Source organism: Zeus faber (assembly GCF_960531495.2).
Source record: "Zeus faber genome assembly, chromosome: 5".
In the NCBI taxonomy this organism is placed as follows: Eukaryota; Metazoa; Chordata; class Actinopteri; order Zeiformes; family Zeidae; genus Zeus; species Zeus faber.
This window is the reverse complement of record NC_137192.1, coordinates 16261341-16275165: the sequence shown is the minus strand read 5'-3', so window position 1 is coordinate 16275165 and position 13825 is coordinate 16261341. Positions and strand designations below refer to the sequence as shown.

Sequence of the window (13825 nt, the reverse complement as noted above, 5' to 3'; positions counted from 1 at the left end):
CGTCCATGTCACCATGCCGGTTAGGACGTCCATGTCACCATGCCGGTTAGGACGTCCATGTCACTATGTCGGTTGGGACGTCCATGTCACCATGCCGGTTAGGACGTCCATGTCACTATGTCGGTTGGGACGTCCATGTCACAATGACGGTTGGGACGTCCATGTCACAATGACGGTTGGGACGTCCATGTCACAATGTCAATTGGACGTCCATGTCACTATGCCGGTTAGGACGTCAATTTCACTATGCCGATTAGGACGTCCATGTCACTATGCCGGTTGGGACGTCCATGTCACTATGTCGGTTGGGACGTCCATGTCACAATGACAGTTGGGACGTCCATGTCACTATGCCGGTTGGGACGTCCATGTCACAATGTCAATTGGACGTCCATGTCACTATGCCGGTTAGGACGTCCATGTCACTATGCCGATTAGGACGTCCATGTCACTATGTTGGTTGGGACGTCCATGTCACAATGTCGGTTGGGACGTCCATGTCACGGTGTCGGTTGGGACGTCCATGTTACGGCGTCGGTTGGGATGTCCATGTCACGGTGTCGGTTGGGACGTCCATGTCACGGTGTCGGTTGGGACGTCCATTTCACTATGCCGGTTGGGACGTCCTATGCCGATTAGGATGTCCATGTCACTATGCCGATTGGGACGTCCATGATTGGGCGTCCATGTCACAAACGTTGGTTGGGACGTCCATATCACAATGTCGGGTTTGAGACGTCCATGTCACTATGCCGGTTGGGATGTCCATGTCACTATGCCAGTTGGGACATCCTATGCCGATTAGGACGTCCATGTTTCTATGCCGATTGGGACGTCCATGATTGGACGTCCATGTCACAATTTTGGTTTGGACGTCCATGTCACGGTGTCGGCTGGGACGTCCATGTCACGGTGTTGGTTGGGACGTCCATGTCACTATGTTGATTGGGACGTCCATGTCTCTATGCCGATTGGGACGTCCATGTCACAATGTCTATTGGACGTCCATGTCACTATGTTGATTGGGACGTCCATATCACAATGTCGGGTTTGAGACGTCCATGTTACTATGCCAATTGGGACGTCCATGTCACAATGTCTATTGGACGTCCATGTCACTATGTCGGTTGGGACGTCCATGTTACTATGCCGATTGGGACGTCCATGTCACAATGTCTATTGGACGTCCATGTCACTATGTCGGTTGGGACGTCCAGCTCACAACATCCATTCTGATGTCCATGTCACTATGAAGGTTGGGACATCCATGTCACAGAGCACATTTTCCATCTATGTGGAGGAGCTCCCCGGTCGAGGCTGGATGTGTGTTGACGCCGCCGACCCCATGAGGGGAAACCGGCTCCGCTACAACAACTGGTCTCTGGTCTCGCTGCGCTGAGGAGCCGAACCCGCTCCCTCTGGAGACCCACAGAGCTGTTTACTACAAAGCATTTAGGGACGGAGGGTGGAGCAGCGCTCCCAGCGCTTCTCAACACGGGTCCTCAAGAGGTTTCGTGGGGCGGGTCCAGCAAAGATGGAGAATCACGATCAGATTTTTGTTGGCCAAGTACGCTAACGCTGACAAGGAATTTGACTCTGATTTTCAATGGCTCGTCGTACTTACATGACAACAGTAAAGAATTTTATAAAGTAAACCAACATTTTCAAAAAGTACTTTTTTTTTTTTTTTTTAATAATTGTACACAAAACTATGTACATAAAATATGCATAAAAAAAACAAAAACGAACATGAATTCTCATTATAATAGAATTAAATAGAAATTAGAAATCAATTTAATTGAACGTAGAACAGTGTGTTTTGATCATAGTTTGACTATCGTCTCCTTAATTACGGTATGGCCTTCTGCGGAGGTTTGGATGAAATGATATCGAACAATAAAAGGCCAACAAACAAACCCAGAGGTGGATGTCAACATCCACCCCAACATCAGCTCCGGCGGCGTCGGAGGATCACTTTGGAATTTTGGGCGACGTGACGGTGGAAGTCAGGAACCGTTTATGGAACATTCATGAACTCCCGAAAGATACTAAACAAAAAACAAACAAAAAAAACAACACCTCCGCAGCACCACCACCACCACCACCACCCTCCTTCCCGGGTACTTGACAGATTAGGTGGGTTCCCGTCTCGCACGGGGCCTGTGAGCAAGGCACTCTGTGATTGGCGGCTGCCGCGGTCCCTCATGCGCGCAGCCTATCGGGCCCGGAGAGGAGCTGCTGGTGCGGCGCGGACGGCCCCGACATAACAGCTGCACTGGAGGAAGAAAGAGTCAGTCCGCAGACCGAGCAGGAACAACTCACCCCGGGCGAAACGAGGTGAGGCCTCCCCCCCACCACCCCCACCCGCGGTTGTACAAGCGCGACACAGCCGCTCGATTTGGGGGGGGGGGTTCGCCGCTTTTCGCGGTTTGAAGCCAAACGGAATAGCGACGGTTGAATTTCTTCGCCGCCGACTTGGAAGTTGTATTGAGGCGCTAGCGAGGTAGCGGGCTAACGGCTAAAGCGCTAGCAGGCTAACAGGCGTTAGCCGTGGTGCTCTGCGTTGTGTTGGGCTTTGCTCCGCTCCCCAAGCCCCGACGCGAAACTCGACCGGCTCGATCGCACTTTCCCCGGGTTGCAACGCGGTGCCGGTCGGCGGTGTATGTGAAACGGTACGCGGGGATGGTAACCGAGTAGCCCGACAACTTTTCTCCGGGTTCGGGAGCCTCTCGGCTTGTGACGTTTTCCGTGGATGTGACCTTTAATGAGAGCCGTCCATCCGCTGAGGATGGCCTAGATGTTTAGCACGGCCAGCCTGTTGCCAGGTCGTATTTCGCTTGTTTTTCTTCGCTATTTTGATAATCTTTTAATGGATACCCTTTTTAAAAGGGGCCGATCGTCCAGATTGTGCTCAGAATAACCAGTTGAGCGAGTTGTCAAACCAGACTCGACTAGCTAGCTTCAAGCTAACAGGCTCGGTGTGTGCGACGTACAGACGTGACAGATACCTCGATGTGGAGATGTGAACCCAAAAGAACGCTAAAATATTATTTGGAAAAAAAACAAAAACAAAAAAACACATTAAGGCGTCATAACATCGTTTCTTCCGTGTTAATTAACGCGTTCTCTACGGTTGTCCACGGAAGGGGTTGAAGTGCCGTCTCAACCCTTCGCCCATGAGTGGAGTTAAGTTGAGTGGAGCTGCGGTGAGTGCGTTTTCACCCTCTCTCTTTGGGGAGTTTTTCTCCTTCTCCAGGAACAGCTGTAGTTTAACGGCAGAGGCCTCTGAACACACCCAACCAGGACCTAATCCATCCAAACTCGGAGGTTAGCTGAAGAGGAGACCTATTTCAGACGAGCTTTGAACGTCGTCTTCCTTTAAAATAATAACAATAATGAATAGAAGTTCGACGCAGGAGGAAGGGTGTTTTCATTTCAACATATTCTCCAAAAGCCATTGGGTGTTATCAGTGGGGTTTTTTTTGGGGGTTTTTTTTTTGGGGGGGGGTCTCTGCTGTATCTGTCCATCTGGCTCTGTTTGTTTTCACTCAGTTGATTAGGTCTTAGTTTTTGTGAAAGTCAAATTCTTGGTGGTCTGTGGGTGCGTGGAGGATAAGGAACTCGGAGTGTAACGTGTGGCAACACCATTATACCGACGAGTGCTCACTTGAGCGTGCGCATTTGGGCAATCCTGACTGGAAATGAGATCGGATCTCAACTGAACGCTGACTTAGGTTTCCCGTCATTGCAACACGGTGCCGTGGATCTCCTCCAGAAAATGACGCCGCGTCTTCCCAGTGCAGCGTACGTTGGTTTAACACCGGCCCGTTTGTGTACGGCGCAGAGTTGGACGCAGGATCAACAGGAAGTCATTACAATAACTCCCGAGTGACACAACGATGTCCCTGATCCTAAAAGCTTTGCACGGCATGATCCTCCTAACATGCCGCGGCAGTTTTAAAGCGCACCGGTCAGATGATCGACCCCAAGCGTACGTTTCTGTGGCATGAATTTTAAGCATTGTGGGCCGGGGCGGGTGACCTTGTTGACACCGCGAGGGGTGGCTGCAACTCAGCCTCCCGACCGCCACAGGTCACACTCTAAATCAAAATGGTATCCTACATTCTATGACTAGAACATCATTTCCCAAGGTGTTTGTTTTTATTTTTTTATTTTTTTGCATAAATGCATGTATACTTGGCCTTGTATCCCACATTTGAAAATCCATCTTGTGTTTCCCCGGCAAAGGTTCACCTAACTGTGGCATTGAATTAGTTATTTTTTTCGAGAGATCTGTAGCTCCCGGGTTGTTTATTGTTCTGCCGTCTAAATAGGATTTTGTATCATAAGAAATCCATTCAAGAGAGTTAATGCCCCGGCAGCCCGCCTGGATGCATGCTGGCGTTCACCTGAGTGGCGGACAGTTTATAACGCACTAAGTGCAATAGGTGATATCTCCAATTAACATGAATTCATTACAGATGTATTTTATTTTTAACTGAATTATTTCAATGTAAATTACTGTTCTGGATTTGATAAATACTTACAACCTTTTTGTATTTTCTTTTGTAAACCTGTCTCTCTGTATGATCAAGTTCTGACGAGAGTTAATGTGTGTTTTTGTCCCTGCAGCCAGGAGAAAGGTGTTGGAGAGAGCCAGACAGTCTGGTTTGGGAGGATTCAAGCAAACAAGAGAAAATCAAGCCATTATGACAGAGATGTGGGATGGGGAGGAAGGTTAGTGGTTTTAACTGTTGTCAATATTCTTCTTTGGAAAAGTCATTCTAAGAAAGGAACATGTGACTAAATTCAGACACTTTAAACCATTTCACTGATTAAAAGTTTCTACATATCTATTTTGAAGCATGTTTGTGCTTCCTGTCTATAAAAAAAAAAAAAGGTTATTTTAAGGTGACAGGATATTTATTCATACCTATGAAAATAATAGTTAGGTCTCTATATATGTGGTCGCATTACTTGTGTTTCGGTAGGGAACTACTAATAGAACAAGATATTAACATTATTAAGAGTATAATTCGATTGTGGTAGAGCTGTGACTATTACATAGTTACCTGTGATCATTTTGTAAAATAATTACATTCCACAATTAACTCTCCAACCCAAATGTAAAAGGAAATTTTAAACCAGTGTTAGAAATGCTCAAAAATGGAATGTGAATTCGGTGCACTTCAGCCGTCTGCCAAAGTTTTATGATCCGAAATTCAAGGTCAATGGATGGCTCTTCTGCAATAGGTGCATGTATTATTGCACCGTTATAAGCGTGTTATGTCAGCTATGATAACAGCATGAAAGGAACAACAAAGACAATTAAACTTTTAATCACAATTATTTGCATGACTATTAATAATCAACTAAGATTTCATGATAATGATAGTAGCCCTAGTATGTGGATTTTTTTTTGAGAATTCTGGATTTTGCCACACCAGCCATAAATAACATTATGCTCAAATATCTGGATCAACAGAGGCAAGCCTAACTTTGATGCTACTGAACAATGTTCCCTAGGTCCTAAAGAGGAGGACAAGAAACCTTCATCCTCTGGCCCATTACATTCTGCAGCACAGGATCCCTCTGCTGTTGGAAATGCTGACCATACCGATATGCAGGACATGTCAGTGGTAATGATTGGCAGAGAAGATGAGGAGGAGGAAGAGGAGGCTGATGAGGTTGACCAGGTTGTAGATCCAGTTAATCCGCACATGTTCCTACCTATGAGAACTCTTCCAAATTCTTCCGTGAGTGAGTCAGTCGAAACAGAGCAGCAGTTACTTGGCTGTGGTGATAAGGGTGGGGAGGGATCTATGGACGCACCCATGGAGACAGAGTCTACCTTCAGACCTCCAGATCTTGACTTTGACCCAGATGGCGAACTTGAAGGTGACATCCAGGGAGAGTCATACCCCTGTCAACACTGTGAGCGCCACTTTTCCACCAAACAGGGCCTGGAGCGACACATACACATTCATACCACTGCTAACCAACAAACCCACCTTTTCAAGTGCCGCTACTGTGGAAAGTCGTTTGGCTCACAGGTGGGGAGGCGGAGACACGAGCGAAGACATGAGAACGGGTCCAAGAAAAGGCCTGGTTCACTAGCTGGAACTGCCACCCTGCTCAGTCCTGCAGGGAATGCTGACCGTTCAAGTCCTGACTGCACCAGCCCGACCAGTAACTATGTTGCCTTAGGTTCTCAGTTTCCTGGGGCACATCTGCACAATACTGAGGTGATGAGGAAAGATTCAAAGCCTGAAGCTGACCGTCCTTTTATAATGGATGAGAATGGAGAGTCAAAGGAGCTGCATCCTTGTAAATACTGTAATAAAGCCTTTGGCACTCACACCAACATGCGGCGACATCAGCGTAGAATACATGAACGCCACTTGTTGCCAAAGGGAGTCCGCAGGAAAGACATGCTCTTGAAGGAGGAGTCGGCGCATCAGCAGCAGCAGCAGCAGCAGCAACAGCAGCAGCAGCAGCAGCCTGATGAATCACCCAGCACAAGCCCCCCGCCTGTCTATGTGCCCAGTGCAGACACAGAAGATGAGACGGACAGAGATGACTATGTAATCGATATATCCAAAAACATATCTGAAAATCTGAGCTTCTACATAGACGGCAAAATTGTGTCCACCAATTCAGTCAGCAACTGTGAGGTAATTGAGGTAGATTCCAGATCTGCTGCCCTGTTTGGTCTCGATGCAGTGATAATCAGCCCTAACCAGATAAGTCAGGCCCTCAAAGTGGAGGGAAAAAACAATTCTGTGAAGCCGGTTTTCAACCTGGGCCAGCCAACATCAAAAAGGAGAACGTCTACACCTCCACTCATTCCAACTCTTAAGATGGAGACTGAGACAGGATGTTGTGCTCCTTCATCTTCATCTTCCTCCACATCTTCCTCATCTAACCTGTTAGTGGGAGGACTTTATCCCCAATCGACAGATTCACTAGCATTTCAAAGGGAAAAAACTGTCTATCTCTCCCCTAAGCTTAAACAGCTCCTTCAGACAGAGGACAGCCAGAAGTCCAGCATTGCCCTGATAGCAGAAAGCCATAGACTAGCCTCCCCACTCTCAGTCACCTCACTGCTGGGGGTATCAAGCAGATTTAAAAGGAGAACATCCTCTCCTCCATCTTCTCCACAGCTCAGCCCCAAACAGAAGGCTGAAAGCTGTAGAGGTGAGTCAGGAATCTCGTATACTCTTAAGGTGCCAAAGCTGGAATGTCACAGTTTATCACCTGTTGAGAGCCTAACAAGCCATGAGGACGGGGACTCTATTTGTCTCTCTGAAAAGGATGTGTGCTCCCGGCCCGCCTCCAGTAGTGGAGGTAATTCTTGTAATCAGCAGCCCCTGGACCTGTCCAGTCCCGTCAGTAAGAGAAGTGAAGGCTTGATCAAGGGGCTTGGGGATTCGGCTCTGGATTTAAGTATGCATCGGAAGAGCACAGTGGAGACAGAATCAAAGGGAAGTCCAGCACCGCAGCCTCTGACCAAGAAGAGGAAGCCAAACACGAGCATGCTTGAGAAGGTTCTGATGAACGAGTATGTCGGCCTAGGCTCAGCGGGAGAGCAGGTCCCCTCCACATTGGCAGGCCTCAGTTCTCTGCCGGCTCTTTCTCCTAGCATGGCTTCAGAAACGGCCCACCCCTCTCCTCCCTCCCTGACCCCAGTCACATTGAACCCCTCCTCACCTGGCATCTCTGGCATGACATCACCGACACCACCTCCCCCAGTTCTGCCCACTATACCCTCTCCTCCAGATATGCCCAGTTCCCCTCTCTCTCAACCACTTCCAGTATTGTCTCCGGAAATGTCTCCCAGATCGAATGAAAACAAGCCCCCATCTGATACAGAGGATCAGGTGGAGGCTCAACAATATCAGGACAGAGTTGATGAGACCCATATCAGTCAGCCACTTCATTCTTCTTGTTTGCCAGTGAAAGATGCTTTTAATAGTTCAGCTGCGCCCAGCCCATCCGAACCTGCACCAGTAGAACCTCCCGCAGCAGAGTCCGATATTAATCATTTTGTGAAGGAAGATGGTCTATCTAATGGCAGTTTGAGTCAAGATCTAGAATCAACAAATGAGGACACATCCCAATGCTCTGATTATGCTCTTTCATCATCCCATCCAGAATTATCACCTGCTCCATTAACCTCTCCTCCACCCTCACCGCATGATGCATCTCCATCACCAGCGCTACCATATTTCAGTCCTACTGTCATTAAGAAAGAGCCCATTCCCAGCACAGATGAGTTGTCGGACGTAACCGCAGCAGGTCATGATGCTGATGATTCTTCGTGTCCAGCTGGAGTTGAAAAACCAGAAGAGGAAGGAGAGGGTTCTGAAGCGTTCTGCAAGACTTTTGTGTGTAATGTCTGTGAAGAGCCATTTCACTCCATTAAAGCACTAAATGGACACATCACTGAGCATGCTGCTGATTGGCCCTATAAGTGCGAGTTTTGTGTGCAGCTATTTGGGGATGCCCCAGCCCTGCTGGCTCATCGGTCGTCTCTCCATGGGGTGGGCACGATTTTTGTATGTTCGGCTTGTTCCAAGGAGTTTGCATTTCTCTGTAACCTGCAGCAGCACCAAAAGGACCTTCATCCAAACGAGACATGCACCCACACCACAGTAGAAAATGGTAAATTGAGGCCACAGAACTACACCAATCCAACCAGGGCCAAAGAGGAAAGCAGTCCGTCAACACCAGCACCAGAGATGAATGATGAAGCTGCTTCACACAATGTTGCGAATGTAATAAAAGAGGAGCCTAAACTTAACGGTCAATCTGCAGATGAGCCAGAGGACTCTACTGAAGAGCTGTACACTACAATAAAGATCATGGCCTCAGAGGGAGGGAAGCCCAAAGGCCCCGATGTCCGCCTTGGAATTAATCAACACTACCCCAGCTTTAAACCTCCCCCTTTCCCCTATCACAGCCGTTCTCATGCAGGTTCTGTGGCCTCGGCTACCAACTTTACTACCCACAACATACCACAAACTTTTAGCACTGCCATCCGCTGCACCAAGTGTGGCAACAGCTTCGATAACATGCCTGAGCTGCACAAGCACATATTAGCCTGTGCCAATGCTAGCGATAAAAAACGTTACACTCCCAAGAAAAACCCTATCCCCCTCAAGCAAATAGTGAAGCCTCAGAATGGAGCTGTGTCGCTTGCAGCAACCAGTGCAGGACAAAATGCGTTCCGCAGAATGGGCCAGCCCAAGAGACTCAATTTCAATCAGGAGCCCCCTGGTAAAGCCAAAATGAGTGCCCTAAATAAGAAGAAAAACCAGCTGGTCCAGAAAGCAATTTCACAGAAAAATAAAACTGCTTCCAATGTAAAAAAGGTTTCTGTTAAAGTTGAAGTAGCGCAAGAACTCAATATCTGTCCTTACTGCAGTCGGGAGTTTACGTATCCTGCAAGCCTCAGTAAACATGTTGCAATCAGCTGTCCCAAGAAGCCCGTCGTTAAAAAGGGCAGGAAAGGGGCAGTAGACGTGAAACAAGAAGCAACACCAATGGTAGAGAGAAATATGAACCTCAGAAGGAAAGCCACAGACTCTGAAGTCCAACAGTCAGAGCCAGAGCCAGAGCTTAAACCTCTGGGAAAGACAAGGGCTCGCAGTCACAGTGCTGCAGAACCTGAGCCCCTGCAAGCAAGGAAAGGAAAAACTAAAAGGCCTAAAAGGCCTGCCTCTTTCCCAGCCGCACCAGTATCCCCCAGGAAAAAAAGTAAAAAGGGCCAAGCTCAGTCTTTACCGACCACCCCCGTGGCCTCGGACACTCCCGGCGACACAGCCCAGCGTCCAGCAATGAGAATACAGCGTATGGGCAAGGAGCCGGTCCCCAAGAAGCCAGCAGAGGTCAAATCCCCCCCTCAGCCGCCAAAAAAAGAGGAGCGGTTTTCCATGCGAACTAGGGAGAGGATGGGCGGGCCGGTCACCAGAAGCTTACAAATGGCCAACTCTGCTTCTGTGGAGGTGAAAACGGAGCAACCGCTTGGCCAAGAGCCAAAAGAGACTCAGGTATGATCATTTATATGCAACATTGAATTGGGCTGGGCTGTAATTATTATTTTTTCTTATTTTATTGGTAGCGTTTTAGGAATGCATTCAAACACTTCTCTTAAAATGATCGGAAACATTTTCGTCTTTGATGCAATTAATTGAAGAATCAGACATCTTGTGTCCAAATTAAACAAGAACCAGTTACTCCTAACTTTTGTCTTGTGCCTTTTGTAGGAGTCACTTGTAAAGTGAGCCATGTGGGCATTGCTGAGCAACACCTGCTACTATGATGCTCAACTTTCATGTCTAGACTGATCGCGGCACTGAGAGCACCGAGGTCCAACGTTGGCAGTGAGCTTCTGCCCCCAAAGCGAGTGAAGTCTGCTAATCTGAAATGCCTTGCTGGCTGTAAAAGAAGGCGAGCCTCTTTAATCTGTCGTTCATCCTCCCAACTGAGCCTGGAATTTAGCCACCCTTGCAAAAAATTTAACTTACTGTAAATGACAATGAGTTGTTATACACAAAACGTGTCATTACTTGACTCAAAACAGTAACATTAGGGTTCCGTTATGTAAAAAAAACTGATATAATGCAAATGGCAATCATGTATCGGTTAACACAACTTGTTCAGTCTTTGTTTTTGTTCCATGTTTCCTCCTTGTTTGGGTGTTTTGATCTTCAGATGTTTCCACAGTATCTTAATGCATGTACTGAATAGAATATAAACTAGAAGAAGCCATTCTCAATGTCTCTACCACGTCCCACACCTACTTCAGTTACATTGATTTGACAATGAATATGTGTGTGTTTGATTTAAAGTTCTCTAGTCTATATTGTTAAATATATCTTATTGGCATCTTTTTTTTTTTTCTTTTTTTTTTTTTTTTGGGAAACAGATAAAAATGGCAGTGGCTTTACTGCAAAAATGGGTCCTCAGGAACACTGTATATGTATGTATGTGCTAAAAGGTGTAAATGAGTATGTTGGATGTGTAGCCTGACTGCATTTTCTTTGGTCTGTCTCAAGTATATTCTTGAATTTCTTTTTCTTTTTTTGTTTGTCTGAACATTAGAGCAGACAATTCTGATTTATAAAATGGTGGGGATTCTGTTGTCTCCTTTAAAAAAAAAAAAACAAAAAAAAAAAGTCAATTATCAGTCTTGAAGAAACACTGCCACATATGTCTTGTTATTTCTGCAAACACTTTGGGTTTAGTGTCTCCCCAAATTTTTATGTCATTTGTATCTCCCAACATTCTTACAGCACTTTAAAATTAACTGCCAAAATTCTAGCGAGATCAATGGCCCACAATGCTACCTTTACCAATTTGGTTTAAAATTAAAACAATCGAATGTATTCAGTACTGTTGTACATAACTGACACTGGTTTGCCATGCTGATGTAGGTGCAAAACTATTCTGAAATCTGTTCTGTAGCATTTCTGCTGATCAACCTCTGAAGTAGTTTACTTGATTAAGCTATGCCAAAAAAAAAAAAAAGCACAGGTTTGAATTTTGTATTTTCTTTTCCTTCAGAAAATCCAAACAGAGGTTTCTTAATTTTCTGCAGGATTTATGCTGGTTTACTATAACATTACAGTCGCTGCTTTTCCTCATACTGGGATAAAGTTGTCTCTTTTCTATAATTCAAGTTTCACAATACATGTAAAAATGTATATTGAAGTCCCTGCAGCTGAACTGGTTTCTTTTAATTGTCTTCATTGACGTCAATCATCGTTCTAGACCATATCTGTTACTCAACCATGACAGCAGATGGAGGCAGTGCTCAAGTACTTGTATATCTTGGGAAAGCAAATTAAATTGAATATGATTTAAAGGTAATTTATATTTCCATGTGAAATATTCATCCATATTTTACCTTTTAGCATCATTAATATGAATTTAAGGATGAACAAAGACCGGTATCCCTAATGACCTCAAGAAAAACATTACTGTAATTCACATAATAAAAGTGTTTTTCAATTTGGTTTCAGTCTTGATTCTATGTATCTTTAATAAGTCATGGATGGTTGGAATATGTGAATGGAGTAGATATTTTTTAAATCCTGTTTTTACATGGTAATGTGGAATGCATTTTTACAATATCTTATTTACCGTAGGCATGGTTGAGCATGGGATATTCCCTGAAGGTCGCTCAAGGCTCAAACGAGGCTGAATTCCTCGCCTGACTAACTTCCTGTATATGCTCGTTCCCAATTCAAATCCAACATATAAAAGTTAGAAAGACGGCGGCTAGGTTACCACGGCAACATTCCTTGGAGCCAGCCTGGTCAGGAGCAGGTTAATTTGAGGGCTCGCGGATTAAGAGTGTCACTGTTCAGCGATCTGACACAAAATCAACTCAAGTCCCAACAATGAGGTGAGTAGATAAAAATGTAAATGCAAGATAAATCAAACTAAGAATATTCAAGAAATAGACACGACAGACAGCTGACCACTCAGGGTCAGTGTATTACTAATCTATCATCACCTGGTTGGACCCAGCATGGGTGCTATGCCATCGTCTCCGATGGCCAATTATTCCAAAATCGCAGAAGTCTGAAAGATGTCCCATTGAACATGGACGACAGCCCAAACCTGACCCAAATTGCTAACCTCATCCCTTAACTTAACCATCTGTAACATGACACCTAAACTTAACCATGTGTAACATGACACCTAAACTTCACCATCTGTTATACATAAACTGAACCATCTCTAACATTATACCTAAACTTAACCATCTCTAATTTAATACCTAAACTTAACTATGTGTAACATTATACCTTAACTTAACAACGTGCAACAGTATACCTAAACATTACCTGAACTTAACCATCTCTGAAATAATACTTAAACTTAACCATGTGTAACATTATACCTAAACTTACCAATGTGTAACATTATACCTAAAATTTACCTAAACATAACTATCTCTAAAATTATACATAAACTTAACTATCTCTAACATGATACCTTAACTTAACAATGTGTAAGACTATACCTAAACTTAACCATCTCTAATATAATACCTAAACTTAACCATGTGTAACATTATACCTTAACCATGTGTTACATTATTCCTAAACTTAACAATGTGTAACACGATACCTAAACTTAACCGTCTCTAATATAATACCTAAACTTAACCATATGTAACATTATACCTAAACTTAACAATGTGTAACATTATACCTTAACCATGTGTTACATTATTCCTAAACTTAACAATGTGTAACACGATACCTAAACTTAACCGTCTCTAATATAATACCTTAACTTAACCATGTGTAACATTATACCTAAACTTAACCATGTGTAAAGTTTTTCCTAAACTTAACCATGTGTAACATTAGACCTAAACTTAACCATCTGTAACATTATACCTAAACTTAACCATCTGTAACATTATACCTAAATTTAACCATGTGTAACATTATACCTATACTTAACCATCTGTAACATTACACCTAAACTTAACCATGTGTAACATTTTACCTAAACTTAACCATGTGTAACATTACACCTAAACTTAACCATCTGTAACATTACACCTAAACTTAACCATGTGTAATATTATACCTAAACTTAACCATGTGTAACATTACACCTAAACTTAACCATCTGTAACATTTTACCTAAACTTAACCATGTGTAACATTACACCTAAACTTAACCATCTGTAACATTTTACATAAACTTAACCATGTTTAACATTATACATAAACTTAACTATCTGTAACATTATACCTAAAATTTACCTAAACATAACTATCTCTAAAATTATACATAA

The 13825-nt window shown here is 44.3% G+C and overlaps 1 protein-coding gene across 1 annotated transcript; it reads left to right on the top strand.

Moving 5' to 3' along the window:
- The first annotated feature begins 2293 nt into the window (after window positions 1-2293).
- Window positions 2294-12020, top strand: prdm2b (PR domain containing 2, with ZNF domain b). The gene is made up of 4 exons (XM_080000633.1): window positions 2294-2337; window positions 4633-4737; window positions 5527-10052; window positions 10269-12020. Exons 2-4 carry the CDS (start codon window positions 4710-4712, stop codon window positions 10284-10286), a joined length of 4572 nt encoding a protein of 1523 aa, XP_079856759.1. The 5' UTR covers window positions 2294-2337; window positions 4633-4709; the 3' UTR covers window positions 10287-12020.
- The last annotated feature ends 1805 nt before the right edge of the window (window positions 12021-13825 follow it).

What these genes read in the sequence shown, in the direction of transcription:
- prdm2b (XM_080000633.1), top strand. Translation starts at nt 4,710, where the DNA reads ATGACAGAGATGTGGGATGGGGAGGAAG. An exon ending in GATGTGGGATGGGGAGGAAG is followed by an intron (nt 4,738 to 5,526) that starts GTTAGTGGTTTT and finishes AATGTTCCCTAG; the next exon opens with GTCCTAAAGAGGAGGACAAG.